Source organism: Tenebrio molitor, chromosome 2 (assembly GCF_963966145.1).
Source record: "Tenebrio molitor chromosome 2, icTenMoli1.1, whole genome shotgun sequence".
Taxonomy (NCBI): domain Eukaryota; kingdom Metazoa; phylum Arthropoda; class Insecta; order Coleoptera; family Tenebrionidae; genus Tenebrio; species Tenebrio molitor.
The window spans coordinates 31,115,133-31,137,729 of record NC_091047.1 but is presented as its reverse complement, the minus strand read 5'-3'; the positions used below and the strand labels follow the sequence as shown (position 1 = coordinate 31,137,729).

Sequence of the window (22,597 nt, the reverse complement as noted above, 5' to 3'; positions counted from 1 at the left end):
TCGACTACGGATTGTAGATCAAGGATCAGCTGTGTAAATCTAACCGAGACATTAGCGAAAAATAAAAAAAAAATCAATCAAATAAAAAAAACTTCGGTCCCGCTGGTACAGAAAGATGACTTTTCTTTTTAGTTAACAGCGTTAGATTTTAAATAATTCAGTGGATTTATTGGGGATTTAATAATTTTTACTTCTGAACAATAATTTGCTTTATGTAGCACTTGGAACAAGCAATTTATGTTTAAACGTAAATGACAGTTTTGATTTTGTTAACAACATGATGGGAAAGTACCTACACATAAAATGAAAATTTGGTGCTGTGTAAAATGAAATAAATGAAACCTAAGTATACGTACATAATTCCCCTTTTTTAAACTTGTAGTATGTAATTATATTGCTCTAGTCTAGTTCAATGCACCCTGTCTCAGTTGCAGTTGATAAATCCTTAATGCAAAGCTTTGTTGCCCTCCATGTTGTCAATAATGTTGATTTGCGCAATAAACTTATTGTTAGATGCAAGCTTGCTTCACGGTGCACCGTTGCAACTCCACTACGTAAATTTAGTTTTCCTGTTGAATCATGAAAATATTTTCTTCTTCCATTTTTGGCGCTCCAATAAGCATCAACATGGCTGACAATTTTTACACGTCAAATTTGACAGATCCATGGAACTTCAAGTACAAAATTACATTTAACGTTGAAAGTGGATTGAAGACAGCAGTGGAAATATTGAAATGTTCTTTCTCAGAGCTTAAAATAACTCACGCCATGAGTAATAATCTCAAACAATTGAAATTCTTTAGATTTCAGTCCACAATTTATGGCTGTTTAGTATGCAGTTTCCTTTGTTTTATAGAGTTGTCGGCAATTTTTCATCTGGCGATTTAATACCATTTTCGTTTTGGACGAAATTGCTAAAATTGCTCGTAGTTTACTTCCCACACTCGCAAGGACATCGCGAACCAGTTTTGTTTTTATTTTGTATAAATTGTTATTCGCTCAGAATTGCAAGTGGGGCGTCGCGTTGATTAAACTGCCAATTATAATACAGAAATGTTGGCTTATCTTCCCCAGGGATTACGTTGGATACACAATACACATTTTGTTATCAATTCAGAAAATTGTTAATGCTTCCGGGTGGCCATAAGCTAAGTCCAGAGATGTTTGAAGTTAGTAGAACATGCCTGTAGTTTAACGAACGAGTAAATTAACCTGTATTCTTAGCTTTTCTCGTCTAATTCGTGTCTTTGAGTTGTCAAAGTTTGTCTTCGCTGTATCCTACAGTTGGAAGATAAATCTAAAATGATAATATAGAACCGTCGTCTCGTAATTTTTCTAGTTCAACAGTAAGTCAATTAGTGGTGAAGAGATAATTGATAAAAAAAATAAAAAAAATGCCGGCGTTATTGTGAAATTAATCATAGCATAGTAAAGATGGTGGAAATAGTGTATGAAGAATGCAAATACAATAGCACCTTGTGTTGTCAATCTCACAGCCTACCTCGATCTTGATAAGTAAAATTATTTGATTAGACCGGAATGTAATTAATTCTTATTGCTTTTTTGATCGCGTCAGTGTTGCCATATGTTCGTTACAATCTCACTTGTCAGTCTTGTCACTTTTCGTGCAGCAGCGCCTCTAGACTTCGGAACCCTGAACCGGCGACGATGCTGCCGACGTATTGATTAAAGTGGTAGAGCTACAACGTCGAATGCAGCCACCGGCAACGTTGCAATTATTCCGACAGTACTTGCGGCATCGTGGGCAAGTGTGCTTCGTCTACACCGTTGAGAAACATCTTCGTATCAACAGAGCCGAATCGAATTTTTCGAAAAAGCGAAAAACTCCAAACATGACATAACGAACGACTCGATCCGACGGAACGCACGTGCACGTGCCGCTCTCAGGGCGCATAACGTGTCCCTTCCAGTATTGATTTCCATTTCTAACCTCTCTTATTTGTGATTCACCCCAGTTTTCACCCCAGAATTAAAATAAAACGCGTGTTGTGTGTGCCTCCGGAGTGGTGTAGTGCAGTACAGAAGTGGCTTGATGTGCGAAAACTACTGCAGTTTAGTGACATATCGCTTTATTGTTAACATTTTTATCATGTTTCCACCGCCGCTGTTGCTTCGGAAATTATCTCTGTTAAATTTATGGTGAGTAAAAAGTCTGGAGTTGTTTTTTTTTAGAGTCGAGACACTTCCGTTTTTTTCTGACTTGAGACTGTGAAATTAGGTTACTGCACCTGTTTTGTGACTGTCATTTTTCAAATGTCATCCACATTGATAAGCGTCATCCGCATTATGTTTCCTTTTATTCTTTTAAATTTTCAAGAGTCATTCTGTTGCTAATAATAGCACTTTTTTGTTAAACTGTTACATTTTTTAGATGCTGCTGGATTGTCGTTGAGTCAAAAATTGATATTTAGAGGGAAAACCTGTTTCCTCTCAGATTATTACTAACTTTGTTGTTGTATTTACAATTTAAATCTGAGCTGTTTATTTATCTAACCATGAAATTAATTTACATCGAGACGCTATTATTTCGTCAGAGTCGAAATCCGACAACCTGTATTGCAGATCTTGGAAACAATTCTTGTGTACCATCCTAATGTTTTCTTCATTTACAAAATTGGGGGCACATCTATGATAAGAAAACGTAAAGAAACATTTTGATATCCATTTTACGAATGTGACATTGTGTTTTGTCATTTTTGCAACTATAACCTTAAATTTTTGACAACAATGACAATAAGTGGCCACACACTTTTTTTCAAAATCTAGATCAGTAAACTTAATCTTTCTTACTTTTTAAAATGAACTTATTTTGTTTGTGTTACCCCACAGCGATCCGGTTGTCATGCTTTTGTCCCCATTAGTGCATTACTGTATACTGTTTGTTTACAGTATTTTGATGAGCTTTATTAGTTCCATTAACCAATTTCTGATGAGGTTGTTGGCCGCTTACAAATACTACTCTATTTTTGCGTGGTTTTCCTGTCTTGAAAAAAAGGAAACCGCCATATAAGTTTTATTCATGACAAAATCTGTCGTTCTTAATTAACAAGTCGGCTGCAACCCAGAATATCTAGACGCCATTTTCTTTTTAATTAGCCATACTACCGGACAAGATGACGCTAGTGCCCAAAACTGAAATTGTTGTTTTCCAAAAGACCGATTAATTTTGACCACGTTTGCTGTTCCGTTAGCATGTTTTTAAAGCACGTGACTTTGCTCCTTATTAGGTGAAAGTAAACAAAAGTGGTATGCGCCATACCATGCAGAATCTAGTCCAACAGCTTTTTACACTTTGGCAAAGCGGCTCACTATCAGATGTTAGATAATGATTTTATGAAAATGTCACAGCTGATTTACGGCCGACTTTTGCGATATTAATTGATAATAAAATTCGATATTTCGCTTTCTGGATTGTTTTTTTTTTGTTAAAGTTAAATCGATAGGAGATGGGAATAACGTTCGAATTAATTTGGTGTTTATGTAATATTTACGGCGTGAAATTGAGTGAACTTTTTAGGTGAACGAAAATTTAAACAGACTTCTGTTTGGGTGTGAGAAATATTCGTGTTTAATTGACCTTAAGACGGTGATTGAATTTTTTTTTTCGGATTGGTTGGTTACGATTGACGAGCGACTAATCGAAGAGTTTTCATTGTTTTAATTTATAAATTTGGAAGTTTCTAGTTTTGAGAAAGTTGAAGATGTTATGAAAATATTACAAATCCGTCTAGGTGATACTGGAATTTTAATTAAGTCTACAATTTTAATACAAAGGAATTTTGCAACCACCTTTAATGTCTACATAAACTGTTCAGCTTCATTAGAAATATATGTACATATTATCATACCTACAAGATGATGCTTTTACACAAGTTTTGTAATTCCCACACAAAAAGTAAAAAACTGTTAATCTCGATATTGTTTTTAATTACGAAGCTTGACTGTTTTCGTGGTCAATTAAATTCGTAAAACGCTTATCAATTTGTCTAGTACGTATATGTGCTGTGTAAAATATCAAAAATTTTCGTACAGTGTAAATAACCTGGACGTTGTACGTACAGTTACGGTCACGGAATTTCGTCAGTCGTTATTCAACTGACATTAGGTGTAAAAGAGGTTTTATATACAGACAGATCACAAAAAAACGCCCCAGCTTATATCTTTCTTATTAGAAATCGGATTTCAACGAACCATACATCAAATTAAAGCATTCAAAAATTACTATAAGCTGAATATAAAATGTTACCCTTAGCAACGCTACCTTGCAAGGGTCAAGGGTCTACTTAATTTTTTTAAATGGCAATATATAATTTTGTTGGTACAGTTTAGATTCATTATTTCAAAAGTCCAAAAATATAGCACACCCTGTCTATTTAAATGTTATTCTAAAATAATAAATAAATAAAATTATTAGGAATAAATAGAACTTTATTTGCAACAGGCCATGAATTACTTATGAAGACATTCTTGTAGCCATGGAAACACAAATAACTAAAAATTTATTGTAAAAATAAACTTTATTTGTCGTAATTTTTGTTTAATTTTTTTTTCTCCAATTTCGTGTTCTGAAATAAAATGAATAAGATCGAACTTATGGATATGTTACAAGCATATTTCGAAAATAATAAAATATAGTATCTTTTTCAATGCCACCTGAAATCCTTCTGAATGCCATGAGAAGTGTGATACATAGATGTCAACAATGTCTCGAACAAAATGGTGCTCAATTTGAACAGTCGAAAAAATTATATTGTTATTTTTATTGTTCGAATGCTATTAATGAATAAATATTGTTTTCACGGCTACAAGAATGTCTTCATAAGTCATTCATGGCCTGTTACGAATAAAGTTTCACTTATTCCTAATAATTTTATTTATTTCTTATTTTAGAATAACATTTAAATATCAGAGTCTGCTATATTTTTGAACTCAGAAAAACATAGTGAATCTAACTGTACCAAAAAAAAAAAAATATACAGTTGGCTTAAAAAAAAAACGGGAAGTGAAATTTGACCTAATGTGAATTGGAAATTTAATTTGTCAATTTATGTCAATTTGTGTCTGTTTGACAGTAGTATTTCTGACACATAAGTGCAGTTTTTTTAACTTAAATTCTAAAAGGCCGTTTTTGAAGGCAACCGTACGTTGCCATTTAAAAAAATAAAGTTGACCCCTCACCCTTGCAAAATAGGGTTGCTAAGGGCAACATTTTATATTCAGTTTGTAGTACTATTTGAACCCTTTAATTTGATGTATCGCTCGTTGAAATCGGATATCAAATAGGAAAGATATAAGCTGGGGCGATTTTTGTGATCAATCTGTATTTCTAACCCCACATTGGAATTTTTGACATGGATGTCAATTGGTCAATCATTTTTATTGTGCGTGACAGAATTTTTGTCATAATGACAATAAAGCTTAGGCTACACAATTTTTTTCGAATTGACAGTAAAATAACTGACGAAATTCTGTGGCTGTAACTGTACAGTGTGGAACAAAACCGCTCTTCTTTTTTTTTGAAGTGGCCATGTAGTTCTGTCAATAAATGTCACCAATCAAATTGACAATTATTTATTGAATTGAATTAAAAAACGAGTAAAATGTATACCATTTGGTCGTTAAAGTGATTTGAGTTGTAAACCAAACATTAGGATGGTTAACCTTATTTTTTACTACTGTCAACCATTGTCACTGTCAGACTCATCATTGCAAAATGTTAAATACCGAAAAATCGAATGAGAAATTCCCAGGAGTAAAAATTGATAAAGTTTCCACAAGGCAGTTTAGCTCATGGACAGTCCCTCAGAAGCGAGGGAGACAATTCTACATTTTTGAACAGTGGAAGGTGCCATATTTTTGACAAGAATAAAGTCAATAAATTAAAAATGTCATCAATCTTAGCTTGGCGTTAATGCTTGGTTTACATTTTTTTTTGAAGTGACAGAAAAATGATGACCAAGGTATTTTGTCCCCAATACATTGAACCATGCAAGAAAACACTTTCATTGTCGAGGCGTATTTCCGATCTCATCTTTTCGCAATAAATAACATTTGGAATTTTGATGTATGTATGTATATTATCAAGTTGGTGTACTGCCTTCCTTTTTTTCGTAGACGGCACATTGTATTTTTACAAGGGTAATGCAAAGGTAACTAGATGAAGATCATTTTTTTCCACACTGTATCCCATATACAGTGAGTTTTTTTTAGGACTGGCCATAGGGTTTTACATGCTAATTTTTCAACTCCCTTTTATTTTTGTGAAAATTACAAAGCTTAGCGCTGTTTTTAGATTAAATAATAATATTATTTAGTCATTTACTTCATTTTGTGATACCTAAATGGTTGTAATAGGCAATTTACAAACAAAATGTTTTTTGCAAAAAATAGTCTGAACAATACAAATTTTACATTCAGTTTTTACGTCTACTTGGACTACAATCATTTAGAGTAACCCTGTAGTATTGCGGCCAAAAAATTTCGTCCACAACTGTCATTCCACTCACGTATGCTCTAAAGCAGCCTTTAGGAACGAATAACCTCACTTCATATGATGACATACTGTGTCAATGTTCGTATGGGTGACAGTAATAAATTTCAAACTTTAATTTGCAAACGTCAATCATAATGACAATAAAGGTTAAACTACATCCAACTTTGGGACATGACAGGAAAAGGCTGGACGAAATTTTTTGGCCGCAATAGTATGTAAAGTCCATTCACGTTGGATTTTTCCTGCCAAATTGTTGTCACGTTGCAAGCCTGCGGCTCCTTTCCTAGTAATTTTTACATTATCGTGTTTGGGCGATTTGACGTCTTTAATTTTGAATATTAGTTTGACGTGTGAAATAGTCACAGATTTTTTAATAAAATTCTATTCCTATGCTATTCCTGTGTGATTTTACCATGGCGGAAAGAAAAAAGGTTTTTTATTAACAGCTAATTTGAAAATAGCGTTAACCTTCCACAACTTTATCAGTTGTGACGAAACCCGCAAGCTAACACGGACTCAAGAAAAAATTTGTAGTTTCAGTTCCAAAATTAACTACATAGTTAGAATCTTTTAATATTTAATGTATTGTAGATATATTTTAAAGGTAATATGTAAAAACAGTGACGCTGAATTTCGGGCATCACTGTCAATATACCGTCAAAAAATGTAAAATAGGCTTTACATCATTAACCTCAATTTTACCGTTTGCGACGAATTTGATTGGCATGCGATTGACGTGAACAGAAAATGAATTTCAAAATTTGACTTTTGAATGTCACGTTGACAATAAAGAGTGATTTACATCACAATTTTTTGAAGTGACAGAAAAATGATGCCCGAAATTCCGTGTCTCTATCTGTACATCGAAAAAAACTTAAATTAGAAAAAAAATCATTAAAAATCAAAATACACCTTTCCTTGTGGTATGCAAGTATCGTGTGTTCATTTAAATTTATCCTCAAAGTAGGTGTTGAAGACTCGATTGTGCGGATAACGGATCACGGGTCAGTTGTTTAAATCTTACGCCTTTACACGAGTGGTGCGTTCTCAATCGACTCTCCAACGCTAACTTTGAGGATACATTTAAATGAACGCACGATATAACAATACATTCTTAAAACATCACAACCACAAAAGTGTCTCTGAATAACTGAAATTTTATTGCCAAATTTGTTCCATCATTTAGATGCATTCCTTCCTCACTTCCGTCACTTCCAATGAAAGAAACTTCACGCAATTTCCTATTGAGTTCATTTTCTGTAACTTATTCTGGTTTTTCATCAGACATAGCACGAAGTGGTCAGTCCCCTAGCCCACATGTTAGTCGCAGAAGGTTAATTAAATGTAGCCAAGCACTGAAAAATACTTATCCCAATTCTCATTTAATTGAAGGTACCAAGTAAATTTTGTCCAGCGAGAGATTGTTTGACATAAAAATCACTAAATTCTATACAGTCTACGAATGACACGGTTATTAGCCCGTATTGGTGACATACACAGCTAAAGCATTATTGAAGTAAAAATCACACTGTCACAATATTAAATTATTTGACCTTGACGAGGAAAATCCAACGTGAATGGACTTTACAACATACTCGTATTTGTAAAAAATAAAATTTCTCTTGGATATATTTTTTTTTGTTACTTTCTGTTATGTATATGTAGGTTATAATAAATAAAAGGTTAAAGTTCATAAATTACATCACAATCAGGGTTATCTAGGAATTTTCCCGGTATGTTGGTGTCAATAATCCTGTTGAATGTGCTAATATTTGTATTTATTATTTGTTTAAGCAAGCAAATGATTAAATTTTATTATATTGAAAAATTTTATCGGAGTTTTCAGTTTGGTTTTGATACAAAAATTCCCATATTATGTTTAACAGGAAAAACACTTCGCCTCTTTGATAAGAAAAAAATTGCATCATTCCAAATTTACATACATATACAGGGTGTAATCGAAATACACGGAATAATTTTAACCACGAGCTACTGGCTTCATGTAGAACTCGGAAAAAATATTTAAAACATTCTATGTCAAAAAATAAATTGACATTTAATTTTTGAGGTACAATTTTTTATATGTAGTTGCTTTTAGTCTTCTACGTTGTCCCACAACTTTGTAGGTAAAATATCGGCACATTTTTAACATACACCCTTGTATATCATATTTTATAAAATGTACGCCAATGCGACGTAACCTCTATGAAATATGCCTTAAAACAAGGAAACCGCATTGATGTATGTTTTATAAAACATGATATACGAGGGTGTATTTTAAAAATGTGCTCAAATTTTACCTAGGAGGTTGTGGGACAACGTAGAAGAGTAAAAGCAACTATAAAAAATTGTACTTACCTAAAAAATTAAATGTCAATTTATTTTTTGACAGAATTTTTGAAATATTTTTTCCGAGTTCTAGCCAGTAGCTCGTGGTTAAAATTATTCCGTGTATTTCGATTACACCATGTATGTATTTTGATGTCATGTTTTTTCACTAGAATAAGAAAAGGTAGTTGGGTTTTTGGTCATTTTTCAAAATGTATGCATATTATGTATATGGACTAATTTTGATCTTACATATTTCACTGACACAATTACAATACTTTTTTTTTTCGTAGTACATATTCCATTTTATTTTATCAGTTTTGTTTCTACAACTTTGATTGATTGATTTCATTATTTTCTGTAGAAACAACCTACATAACATGTTTGCGAATTTAAAATGGGAAATCAAAGAGGCAGAAAAATCAACAAAATCGCGTGAACGTTAAAACCTACAGAAAATTGAACTTGGTCAATTTTCAGAGGTTTTAACTCGTGCTATCACCGATGATAACTGGCCTACAAAATAATTATTTTTTTTTTTGTGCCGTGGATATTATATCAAATTCTAGTAAAGTATGTCTTATGATACAAAAAAATGCTATCAGCTGGTCTCCAGCAGCTCGAGTTTTTATTTTATCGTCAATTTCATATTTCGTTAATGTTAATGAAAAAACGACAGTTATCAGCTAAATTTTTCACTTCTTTTACAATGGCCAGCAAGTCAAGGCGTGGTTTGAATGATCTTAATAGATTTCGCTATATTTGTGGCGAATATACCTACATTGTAAAAAATACAGAAAATTAAATTTAAGTGAGGAACAAGGCGAGCGCGCTTGTTAATAAATAAATTACAAATACATATAGTCTATCCAGTGATAGATTGTAGACAGTCAAGTATTTATTTCACGACTCCCGTACTACGCGAAGAAAATAGTACCGCGGCAAATTTAAAATATCCCACAATGTTACTAAATTACAAAATGAAGTCTTCATACACGCGTTGAATTAAGATTTTATTTAGGATGTCTCAGAATAAATGTAGGAGACGTGGATGACATATTCTTCGTAAATTCTAATAACGAATTCGAAAGAAAATTGCCTTAAGATAATAATTAACAACGTAAGATGTAGGCTAAAAAATTTATATATGATAATAAATTTATAATGTCACATGAATGTTTTAAAATATTAACCTACGTTGACATGAATTAGTTTTGGGCCAGGAAAATAAAATAACAACAAAACATGTTTATTTCTACATTTTTATTTTTATCTCACCTGGGACAAGAAGCTAACACAGGTCAGAACCCTGTTCATAATAGATTTTCACTCAAAATGGGGTAAACGTAAACATGGAAAAAACGCATGATTTGACCATCTATTTTAGTCATGTACCTATAATACTGTCACTTACCAGGGGTTGAATGTCCCCCCCATCTCGTCTTCAAAACGCTACATCTGCAAATAAACCAAACCCTTTAAATAACTAGTCATTACCTAGGTGAAAACTCAAATCACTATCACTGTCGTCACTTTCAATGTCAACATTAATCACCAGCTCCTCAACAGACGTATATACCTCTTTTTCAAAATATTGTCTTATAATTTTATTGGTATGACCTATGTAATGTGTCCATTGTACTGCAGAGACCCCTTCTAAAGCTGTCCTCCACGCCAAAATTGGATTTTTGTTCTTCAGAACCTCACTGTCATATGTTCGCTTGATTTGTTCCACACCATTTCAATCGGATTAAAAATACAATGATATGGAGGCAAACGTAATGGTTTATGACCAGCCTCATGAATAACACGATCCACTACGTAGACAGGACTTTTATAATTTTGTCTGCATAACTTTAATAAGGTGTCCTTTTTATCTGTCTCAGAAAAATGGATATTGTTATTTTGAAGCCAGGTCTGTAAATGAGCTTTTCTCCATGCACAAGTTGGTTTCTTTTCCTCCAAGCGACTATGGTAACTGGCGTTGTCCAGAACAATTATTGATGGTTCCGTCAAAGCAGGTAAAAATTTATCTTGTAACCACTCTTCAAAAGTTTCTGCATTCATTTCTGAATGGTAATCCAGTGAATTTTTTTTGCTTTTGAAGATGAGTCCTGCTCCTTCAATAAAACCATGAGAATTACCCGCATTAACGACAATGTATCGATCTATAATTTCGTATTTTACAATTAAACGTAATTTCATATAAGTTGACTACACTAGTCTGTACCTCCTTCCCCTGTTATCTTTTTTACTGATCGTACATCTTCATCTTGCCAAGATCGTCTTACCGTGCCCTTAGCAAATACCCACGTTTCATCCAAATAAACACAAGGTCTAGGATCAGAGGAGTTTAAATTGTCCATGTAGTCTTTCAAAAACTTTTTTCTCAGTAACGTAACATGTGGCTTCTCCATTAATGCACGCCTATTGTCGTCTTTACGATAAGTGAAACCCATTGTTTTCAAAAGTATTGCAAGACTTGAACGTTTGTAATGATAGATAAATTTTGAAGTGAGTTCCTAGCCTAAAGTATCCAACGTCACATGCTTTTCTACAATTAAAAATTATTAGTTCTACACACTTAATTTCCTAAAATAATGGCCCCAGAAATCTACATGCAAAATAAACTCATAAATTAAGAAAAAAAATCTCATTGAATAAAGCACCCTTTCTTCTCTCTTACTCTGATGAACCATGTCATATAAAACAAAACGAATTTCTTGTTTAATATTTGGACCCAAATCTGTCGTACTATTTTTGGAACGTCGCCTTTTAATTTTCTGAGGCTCCTCTTGTACTGCATCTTTGTATTGCAAGACTGAGTTCTTACTAATACCCAAAGAAAGTGCAGTTACCTACAAAAACAAGACTTAAAATGATGTGTTAGGTGTAAATCATCAACAGTACCTCAACAGCAGCTCCCAAACACAAATTTCTTTCCTTAAAATAGGTGTATGCATTGGCAATCATCTTTTGTGCTGTCACATTACCAGCGACATTAATATAGCTTCTGTTGGCCTATCAAACAGTTCATTAAAAAATCAAACGAAAAACCAAGAATCTTACCTTTGACTGAACCGTATTTGTTATATCACTTAGGCCACTCATTGTTTAAAGAAAGTTTTTCCTTCGAAAGATTCTTAATTAAATAGTTTATTTTATAACACTTTGACGTCCTACAAACACACGCTGACAGGCACCTGACAGGTCGGAACCGTGTAGGGTCTAGGGTGTAGGAATAAAAAAGGCGCGAACACTGCCAACGTTAAAGCGCATCAACCCAATGTTCCTATTGATATACATTGTTAATGTCTAGGGAAATTTCTTTTTTTCACGATATTTGAAAAAGTTGAATCTATGGCTGGATTCACTATATAATCTGTTTCAAAATCAAAAATCCACCAACACTGCATTCTACCTCGAAAATACAACCGACAACGTCGCCAACTTTTGTTTTTAGTGTGTCTGCAAGTGTCAGAAAAAAGTGGGGTTATGAAAGAAAACTGTTGGACAGTCGTTTTGGTCGTAGTTCATCGTGTTTTTTTATTCTCATTTTATTATTTCACTCAAAAGGTATGATATGGTACCTACCACCTTTTTGTACATAATAATTATTTTGTGTTACGTAAATAAACTCAACAGTTCAATGTTAAATTATGGCGGGAGGCAGGGCCAACCCAAAAAAAATGAAACTTATTCTAGGGATTTCTTTTTTTCTGCCAACATAATTCAACAGGTGGTGGATTTTTGATTTTGAAACAGATTATATGTACATTTTTTCGACGTTTTTTACTTTGTAACTATAGTTGCCAACAAAATTCACAAACTTGATTTTTGTGGAATTTGTAAAAAAAAATTCTAAAACTTGTAGATTTCGTCTTTTTTACGATTTTCGGAAAAATTTAATACAAAACAGGTCAGTAAAGTCTCTTACTTGACTCGGAGCTTTAAAATACTCCGCACAAAGTGCCTCGTATTTCAATTTAGCTCCTCTTCAGTAATGTGAGATTTTTCTGACTTTTATGTAAATATGTAACTATTTATGTCAACTCAGCTCCTGTTCTTATACAATTCAAATTTTAAAATTTCTTCTGACGTCTCAACCTCACGAACGCAGGTTTCCAAGTGCAAGGTCGTAACGTGAGTGGGCACAGAATTGCAGTATAGCAATTGCAGTCCAATAAAATCGTACCTACTGCGGCGTTGGATCCTGAATAGTCCGTCTTAATTAATTTTGGTTGGTTAGTGGAATTAATCTCAGATTTTTTTCTTTTTGACATACTTAATGCACAACATTTTCTTTGGCACCAGATTATTTTATTAGAAGGTACTTTGCTATCTTTCTGTGGTTACACATAGAATTTGTACACCATTTTAATAGACGTTAGTAGATTTTCTTTAAACAACCTGAGTAAAATATCTTGGAAACTTTAAAATATTTTCATTAGCATCCGTGCACTTTTTCCGTCCGTATTTTTTATATTTTTTACTATGTGTGTGAAAATTGTGTAGCTGATATCATTTTGTCAATAGAATTAATATGTATTAGGTTTTCTTTCTGGTAGGTACTGATTCTTCTATATTTCAGTTATTTAGCGTCTACAGTTGAAATATTTAATACTGAGTAAAACAAAGATGTTTTCCGACTACCACTATGCAATATAGCACATTTCACAGTTTTCCCTTAGTGAAAATTTAAAATTTCAACAGACGAACGAAAGGCCTACCCGTGTGAAATGAAAAATTTGAGAAATCTGATTGGATGACAGCTGTGTGTTTTTATTTTGCACACAGGCCGATGATTAACGATGTCTACCTTTCCGCGCAACGGCATAATTATTTTGTCCGCAGCTAGAGTGCTCTGCCGAATGATATCTGAAGTTTTAACTTGACGTTTACACCGTTACCAAGTGGAAGAGAGAATAAATACATACTATCTTTGGGAACGTGATATTGGGTAGTATGCATAAGAATAAGCATTTGCTTATACTATATATTTGTCTTTTTCTATCTAATAGAGTCCATGTATTTCTATCTCTCACTAATACAAGTAAAAGCATTTGCTAATGGTTTATGCATATGACCCAATATTGGGTGATATTAATAAAAATAAGCAAATGCTTCCAAGCATTTGCTACTTGGCATTAGCATTTGCTTTAAAGTAAAAGCTTTTGCTTCTAGCAATTGCTTGTTTTGGTATTAATAAACAAATCCTCTTGTCGAAAGCATATGCTAGTTATAGTTCTCCCAGAGCTGCAGCGGTTTTATGGCACAGCAATAGTAATTATTACGCCTGTTGAGATGCCGATACCCGACATAAACAGACCCCTGTCAATCATCATTTTTGTTGTATACCTGTCAGTTTACAGGGTAGTACTTGGACGAATTTACAATTAGGGGTTGTACTTGCGGTTTAAACCTATTGTCGGTGTTGTTAACGTTTATACAATGGTACCTTGCCATAAAACCGCTGCAGCTCTGGGAGAACTATACTTGAGAAGTAATTGCTTGCCGTTCAACGCAGGGCGCCAGGAAAATGTATCGAAAGTGGTGCCTTGTCTATAATTTTTCCGTGACAAATTTTACAACATTCGATACAATTGGTTGACTTACTTCCATGAGTTCAGCTACACCAATCTGAAATCCTATAAATAGTTTAACACTATTTATTACTATATGAATAATTTTATTTTTTATACCTGGATCAGCTACATATTGCAACAATATTTTTATTTTCATCACCGAAGATAAAGCACCACCACGCGTTTTTTCATCGTCATTTCCAAGAAAATCAGCAATCCACTAAACACTTTTATTTCGGAAATGAAACAATTTTACGTCATCTTCTCTTGTAATGGTATTGTCTTTCCTTTCTTTGTAAAATTTACGGTTTCTTGGCACTTGGAACATACTTTTGTGGTGCTTTAACAGCCGATTTATAACTACTAGTATGACATGAAGGAGAATGTCATTTATCCTAGCAATTGCTTACTATTTCAAGTAAATGCAAAACTTTATTAATAGTAAAAGAAGCAAATCCTAATATCGTCAAGCAAATGCTTTCTAAAACGAGCAAAAGGATTTGATAGCCAGGTCTTACTAGCATTTACTACACTTTTATTAATATCACTTAAAGCAATTGCTTATAAAATAGCTAGCAAAAGCATTTGCTACCTTTTATTAATACTGCCCATTGGAACTTTAGCTTCTTCACTTGTAATGGGTTTAGGATAGGTTGTAAAAATTACTAACCCTCCACCACCCGACGGCAGGGCAATTTTGCCGGAATACATACACTATTACTGATATAAGTATCAAGTAATAGTGCAGTGCTTATCAACATAATATCGGCGTCTTGCCTCCACATTTTGACTTTGTTGTGTTTGTATATTATGTTCTGTGTCAATGTTAAGGAACTCCCTCACGATATGACATGAGTATAATAATATACCTTTTCGAATTTCAACTACCAATGTTTTCTCTAAATCTAAAAATTATAATAATGACGATTTACGATAGTGGTAAGTTTGTGCCTGCCGAAGTGCTAGTCTAGTTTATCTGCTAGTTACTAAAAAGGGATGCCGAATATTAGCGTTTTTTTTTTTTTGTTTTTTTGTGATCGTCGGAAAAATATCGTGTATAACACGTGTTGAAAATTCGATTTCACATTCGTTTGCTTAAGCCACGCACCTTCGGCTTGTGGCTCAATTTTGCAAACTCGTGTGAAATCTTTCATTTTCAACACTTGTTAGATAATATACTACAGGGTGTTTTTGAAGTTGAGGCGTTCCTTTTAACATGTGATAGTATGCGTTATTCTAAAGAATTTTAGCCAAAATCACCTTGGTAAGATGTGTACGGCAATGAAGATACAATAAGTTAATTTTTTTGAAACCAGTCCTGCTCAAATTTGCGCTGATTTGTTAGAAATTGGAATTGACAAAAAAAAAATCAAATGAGCATGGACGTTAATCAAAACTATTGTCAGAGTTGTCATCTAATTAGTCGAAATGGCTTTATTATTAGGAAAATAATGAGCTCACAGATATGTTGCAAATACATGGGCAATGTTATCACGTTATCAGAATGCATCTGTAGCGTCCAGAGAGTATTGCAAAGCGATTTCCGGAAAGACACCATTCTGGGTCAGGTTAATTATTAATCTAGTACAGCGGAGAAATGGACAGGACCGGACTTAAAATTTTAGAAAACAATTAAAAAATACAATCAATTGTCTTCGTTAATACAAACATTTTACCAAGAAGATTTAGGCTAAAATTCTTAAGAATAATGTGTAGTACCTTGTGTTACAAGGAACGCGTCAACTTCGAGAACACCTGTATATAAAAGTTCTTTTTAAAATACTGATTTTGCATTACATCTTCTTTGAAATTGAATTGCTTCTTTTTAGCACTTTGGAGTTTTTTTTTGTGCTTAACCCCAAAAAAAATATCCAAAATAAAGAATTTTTTGAAATACCAAAAAAGAATATAAACCGGCCATAAAACTTTTTAAATTTAACTTTGCAACTTTTTGGTGTTTTTTTTATGATGTAGATGAAAATTGATTACTTTTTGCTGTAATTTGTTCTAGAAAACTGTGCTGTGAACAATGGATTTCGACAAGGATCCAACGCTGCAGGAATGGACCCGGGAACAGCCTTTATCCGTCCTAGCCCTAGATAGCGCCGATAGAGCCGTTCTTCGAATTGCAGGTCGGTAGCACAATATTTCACTCCTTTCCCCTAAAGTCGCATTTATGGCGAAAAAAAATCCGTATTTTTAGTAATTTTTGACGTGAAATTGCGTGCTCGAACCATCATTAATGTTTTCAACTATGCGAAAACATTACTAACTGCAATTAGAAATGAGAAACGGTTAGGTCAAGTTTCGTGGGTGTTTCTGACAGTCGGTATCTGCCAAGAAAGAAGTTTATTATAATGTATTATAATAATGTAAACGCAAACCTAAGCGAGTTTGTTTTAGTTTCCATGTTTAAATTAATTTGGGGAAGTTGATTTAATTAGTGGAAGCGATCTTTAATTAGTTAATGGTCAGTGCGGAGGCGAAATTGTGCGGTTTTAAGTTGAATTGTATCCAGTTTTGTTGAATTTATTCCATCAAATGGTAGAAGAGATAGACAAACTTGACAGCGCGCAAACAATGAGTAAAATTGTCCAATCCAAATAATAAACGAACAGAAAATACTACCGATGAAGCGATAAGATAAGAACAAAATTTGCCATATGCCCTTTTGTAAATTTTTATGAGCTGACACAAATGAAGTTTTAAATTTAATAGTTATTTACACAATTAGTGGGATAAAAGCAATATTACAGGATTTGAGTGTGAAGATTGCAGATGACGAGGGCGTTAGCCCGAGTTCATCTGTAATCATACGAGTTTCCTGTAATATGCTTTAGCCCACGTGTTATGTACAAAATTTTATCTAAGACCGCCCCGAATTAAAAAAAAAGTAAATCTTATTTATTTCCGCCAGTTTCATTACACCACTCAGTGGAATAATGACTTACTTATCCCACTGAGTGGGGTAATGAAGCTCACTTATCCCACTGAGTGGAGTAATGAAATGCGTCCGGTAATGAAGTTCCTTATTCCACTCAAATGAGTGGGATAAGTGTCATTTATCCCACGGCATTAGATAAAAGATAGTTAACAGGACTTGAAGAAAAATAGCTGTAAAAATGCGAGAAAGCGCTTTAATTTTTGGTTTTTGTTTTATTGAGATATTATTATTGGGTACTTACGAGTATTTAATGAAAACTGCAATGTATATTTATTATGTATGTACAATCGCGGCCATCCAAAAGTGAACGATAGCTTGCGAAAATTTCCGTATTTTTCGTTAGATTAAATCAGGCTGTATTCATTGACGTTCGTGCAGCAGGCGTTACTATTTTAATAATAAAAAGTTGTAATAAATAATTTTTAATAAAAATGAGGCTTAGAAGTAATTAATACATTATTAAAATGAAAGTAAACTTTTGTAAAGAAACCTTTCCAACACCTATTCGTATTTGCCTCTCAAGCCTGTTTTCTTGCCAACACCTCTTTATGTTGAAGATGCAAGTCTTACTGCAATGTAATTCTCTCGCCACAGCAGCCAACGACCAATTTTCTTCTAGCTTTGCAATAGCCCTAGCTGTCTGTCTGAATCGGAGTGAGATGTAGCATTAAAAAAAAAAACTAATTTTTTTAACGCTAGTGTCAAACTTTGACATTTTAGGACGCCTATGATTCAAAGTAAAAATCAAACTATTAAAAAAAACGTTCAATTTTGGATGGCCGCGATAGTACTTATGTATATCAAATGGGAAATTTTCAAAATTATTACTGTAGTAGTATTGAGTGATTCAAAATGATTGTGGATAAATATGGCAACTGTGTATGTGGCGTAGAGTTGACATTTGTATGATATTTCATATGCGTCCATTTGATTTTTTTTTTTATACCATTGCACATTGACTTCGCAATTTTCAAAATTGCGCGACTATGATCTGTGAAAGAAATGTGAACTCTATCCTACCCACACAGTTGCCACATACATTTTCTTACATATTTATCCACAACCATTTTGAATCACCCAATATAACATAAAGGTGTTTTTTTAAATTTGGCGTCGAATTGGCGTTGAAGAGTCGATTGTGAACGCACCACAATGTAGTTTCACTAATATCAATTTGTTTGAAATCAATTTGAATTTTCAATTTTTGTCAAATAATAGTACATAATGGTACAAGTTTATAAGGAAACCTTTAAAGCACGCTCGACGAGTTTAAAGCGGAGCGCTTTTAACGTCGCAAGTGCTTTAAAGGCCCTTATAAACGTGTATCATACGCTATTTTTTATTATACAACTACAATCTGAAAATTATAACAAAAAAAGTAAATTGAAATACCTTTTTAGAAGTAATCTGTGTCATTAATCGTTGATATAGAAATGGGCAATTGTTGTTGTTTCCTTCCCATATATATTTATGATAAATTGTGTATAAATGTGTATTTATTATAGTTCAAAATGTAGGTGAATTTGTTGTTACCTAAGCAACCTTTAAAGTTTTAGTGTTTTAAAGGCCTTTTTTCGCACGCATTTTAGTGTTAAAAACAGGGATTATTTAATTATGATTCATGTCGTTGTTAAAGTTAACATAATGTCAAGCAATCTGATTGGAGGATATTTAACATTTTATTTGAATCAGCCAATCAAATGGGCGGATTTCCGACGAGTGCTTTAAGAGATAGCCATAAACGGCTCCAAATTGAATATAATAATAGACCTATTAGAGACGCAGATTCTAAAATAGTAGTTTATTTGACGAGTTCTTGTGTAAATTGAGTGCCAAAAAAGCCCAATTGACACACGAACGAGTTGAATACAACGTTTTTTTGTTCGACGAGCCCCTTAAAGGCTCCAAATCGCTTAAAATCTTTAAAATTAGCTTGACGTTTCGTTTTGACAAGTGGTGACATTTATCAAAATCCGTTTACATAGGAGAAAATTCTCAGATTCTGACAGTGTCGAACAAAAAATGTCTTCTCGCACTCATTTCGTAAATAATTATTTTTCGCTATAACAAAATTTTCGTAGTCGAATCGTATTTTCGTAACGGGTATGTCATTGATGGTGAATGACGATATTCGATTGAAGCCTGTTTTGAAGAATTTCGCCAACATTCCCAATGCCGTGTTATAACTTATAATAACACTTTTCGTCATAATTTAAGGCAAGTTTTTATGGAAGAAGTCCCACGAACATCTGTCTGTCGGCTCTCACAACAAGTTCAATTGTCAACCAGCTCATGTCACAACATTTTGAAAAAGGATATCCACCTCTTGCTTCTTTCAAGATCCTACGAGCTCACTCCATGTGACTTCTTTTTGTAGCACTATTTAAAGAATTTGATTTTCGAGCATCGGATAAATAACCTCGATGAGTTGCGTTGATTATTTATTATAAACGTTATTTCCTCATTAAAGTTTATTTTTTCGTTTGTTATAACACTCAACTGCCTTTAGCGTGTTGAACTGTCGATTAATTAAATTAAAAGTGAGGTTAGACATAGGTTCACATGTCAAATTAACAATTGTCATTTCGATGGTGCGTTCACAATCGACTCTTCAACGCCAACTTCTTCGACGCCAAATTTAAAAAAATACCCGATGTGTACTTAATATTACAGAGGTATCCCAAAAATGGCACACTAACGGTGCACTACGATGTAGAAGAGATTACCGCAAACGTGAGAAAAATGTTAAAAACCTTCTTTTGGGCTTATTTGTTGATTTGGGGGTCTTTGAAAGTGGTGATCATAAAAAACGACTACACTAGAAATTTGTGCTGAATTTAACATTGTCATTATTTAATTTTCAAATTTCAATAACGTCATTATGACAATTGAAAAATTTCGCAATTAGCAGGTTTTCTAAAAAACCATTCTGCAAACCCAAATACATGATAGTGGTACCATTAGAAACATTGCTGCCGAACTGGCACTAGTGTTAGCACTAGCACTGTGTTGCGGGTGGGTTTATTTTCACGGATTTGAAAATTTTAAATATTGAGGTTGACAAACTTTGACAAATTTCGGTACATTCACTCAGCCTAAATTTTCAAAAATCTCAGTGGCGTCCCAAGTTAACTGTAGTCGTTTTTTATAGTCACGATGGTACATGGTGATTTTTAATCACTGTTGAGTTTCTGAGGTGTAAAATTTTATATTTCTGGTTCTTTTGATTTTTAAAAAAGTCGTATTTTGGTACACTTATAAGTATTACATATTATGTACAGTTGCGGCCGTTGAAAACTCAGACACTTTGACAACGCCAAACTTTTGGCTTTGTAAATGGTATTGGAAGTGACGTTCTCAAAATGTCACTCAAACATTATCCACATTAATTTCTCTCGCAATGGCTCTTATACTCACACCGTCCCTCAGTCAAACACATTTTTGCAAATCAGATAATTGCGGCATTTCAAAAGTTACGCGCGATTCTGACCTAATATGTCAAATACTGATACTGACTTTATAAACCTTGATGAAAATCCTGTTTACGCTAATCAAATTTCGGAATTTATACAGAGTGTTTAAATCTTTCCTGTCTGAGATTTCAACGGCCGCCACTGTACTATTGGGGACAAATTACTTTGGTCGTCAAAGTCATTTGAGTGACATCAAGTTGTAAATCAAGCATTAGAATGGTTAACCTTATTCTTTACTACTGTCAACCATTGTCACTGACAGTTACTGTCAGACTCATCAGTCATCATTGCAAAATGTTAAACACCAGAAAATGGATCACTGAATGAGATATTCCAAGGAGGAAAAATTGAAAAGGTTTGCACGAGGCAATTTGGCTCACGGACAATCCATCAGAAGCGAGGGAGACGATTCTAAATTTTTGAACGGTGGAAGGTGTCATATTTTTGACAAGAGAAAAGTCAATAATTTGAAATTGTCATCAATGTTGACTTGACGTTAATACTTGGTTTACATAATTTTTTTTTTGAAGTGACAGAAAAATGATGACCAAAGTACAAATTTGGCTCAAGTAGTACGAGTATTTGACTTTTTGACAACTTTAATTCCTCACAAGTAGCATTTTTGTTGTCTGTCGACAATTTGATAGAACATTCAGAAATATTTTTTTTAATGAGGTTGTTTCATAGTTTAATTGAAGTTCATTTTTGTTATTTCATTCCAAAACCGGTTTAATCAATTTGTTTATTATTCTAATCCTATTTGCATCAACACTACACTTAATCACGTTGTAACATTTTCATTGACAAATTCTATGACCGTGCAAAAATTTGCCGCTCTACAATTCCTCTCTTGTCCCGCAATATGTGTAAATTATTATCGAGGATGTATTTTCAGCTCAAAGCGCCACAGAGCTAAAAATTTCTTTGTCAGCGGAATACGACAGTTACTCCTGAGGTTTTTCAGGAAATGCCTAGTCATAAATCGCTTTTACCACATTCATCTCACATACAAACGAGCGAATATGACCGTTATTCGTGAGTCACAAGATGTGTGTGTCACAAATGGTTTCTCGAATTGTCATTTTTGGTACATATTTAGAAATCCTATTTAAGTCAGCTTATGAATGTATATTACCAACATGGGAAAATCCGAACCGGGATTCAGACATCTCTGATGTTCGTTTGTTGTTCTACCAGTGTACAAACGTGCTAATTTCGACAACAGAATCCCAAGATTTCTATCAAGTCGAAAGTTTTATTTTTGATTTGGAAATTTACAGTCAACATTAACAAGTTGTTTGTCTTTTTAATGATTACTTTATAATGATCAAGTTTTGATAAAATCATTTTTATCTGATCTTGCGTCATGGCGATATATTCGTACATATGTACTTTTCGAGTACTTGATATACCTCACGAGTCCCATAGAACCTTGTAATTAACCCAATTCGGGTCTATGCTGAAAACGCAAACTTTGAAGTAAGTTAGTCATTGTTTTGTTAATTTCGCCGATTTGGTCGTTTCACGCACGCAAATTAACCCGTTAGTTACCTTGATCGGAAATGAAACGATTTATTGAGTTTTTGTCAATGCAACCAGGCGATAAATTAGTCAGTGGCGCGCGTGCCCTATAGAAATTTGTAATGAATTATTAAAACCATTGACACGATCATTTCTGGCGAAATGTCACGTGGAAATGACGTCACACCATCAATTAAAACTTCAACAGTAAGACGAGTTTTTGCCTCGGTGT

The 22,597-nt window shown here is 33.6% G+C and overlaps 1 protein-coding gene and 1 long non-coding RNA gene across 3 annotated transcripts in view; one reads left to right on the top strand and one right to left on the bottom strand.

Moving 5' to 3' along the window:
- The first annotated feature begins 1,747 nt into the window (after positions 1–1,747).
- The window catches only part of shot (dystonin-like protein short stop), a 160,072-nt gene continuing 139,222 nt past the window's right edge, over positions 1,748–22,597 (top strand). For both annotated transcript variants that reach the window (XM_069037365.1, XM_069037359.1), the window contains exons 1-2: positions 1,748–2,160; positions 16,439–16,559. In XM_069037365.1, coding sequence (XP_068893466.1) covers positions 16,457–16,559 — 103 coding nt within the window. In that variant the 5' untranslated portion in view covers positions 1,748–2,160; positions 16,439–16,456. The remainder of the gene's footprint in view (positions 2,161–16,438; positions 16,560–22,597) is intronic.
- LOC138124029 (uncharacterized) lies at positions 10,091–12,723 on the bottom strand. The gene is made up of 4 exons (XR_011156978.1): positions 11,912–12,723; positions 11,753–11,863; positions 11,073–11,700; positions 10,091–11,010 (listed from the first exon to the last, which is right to left on the bottom strand). It is a non-coding gene; the product is annotated as an uncharacterized lncRNA (long non-coding RNA).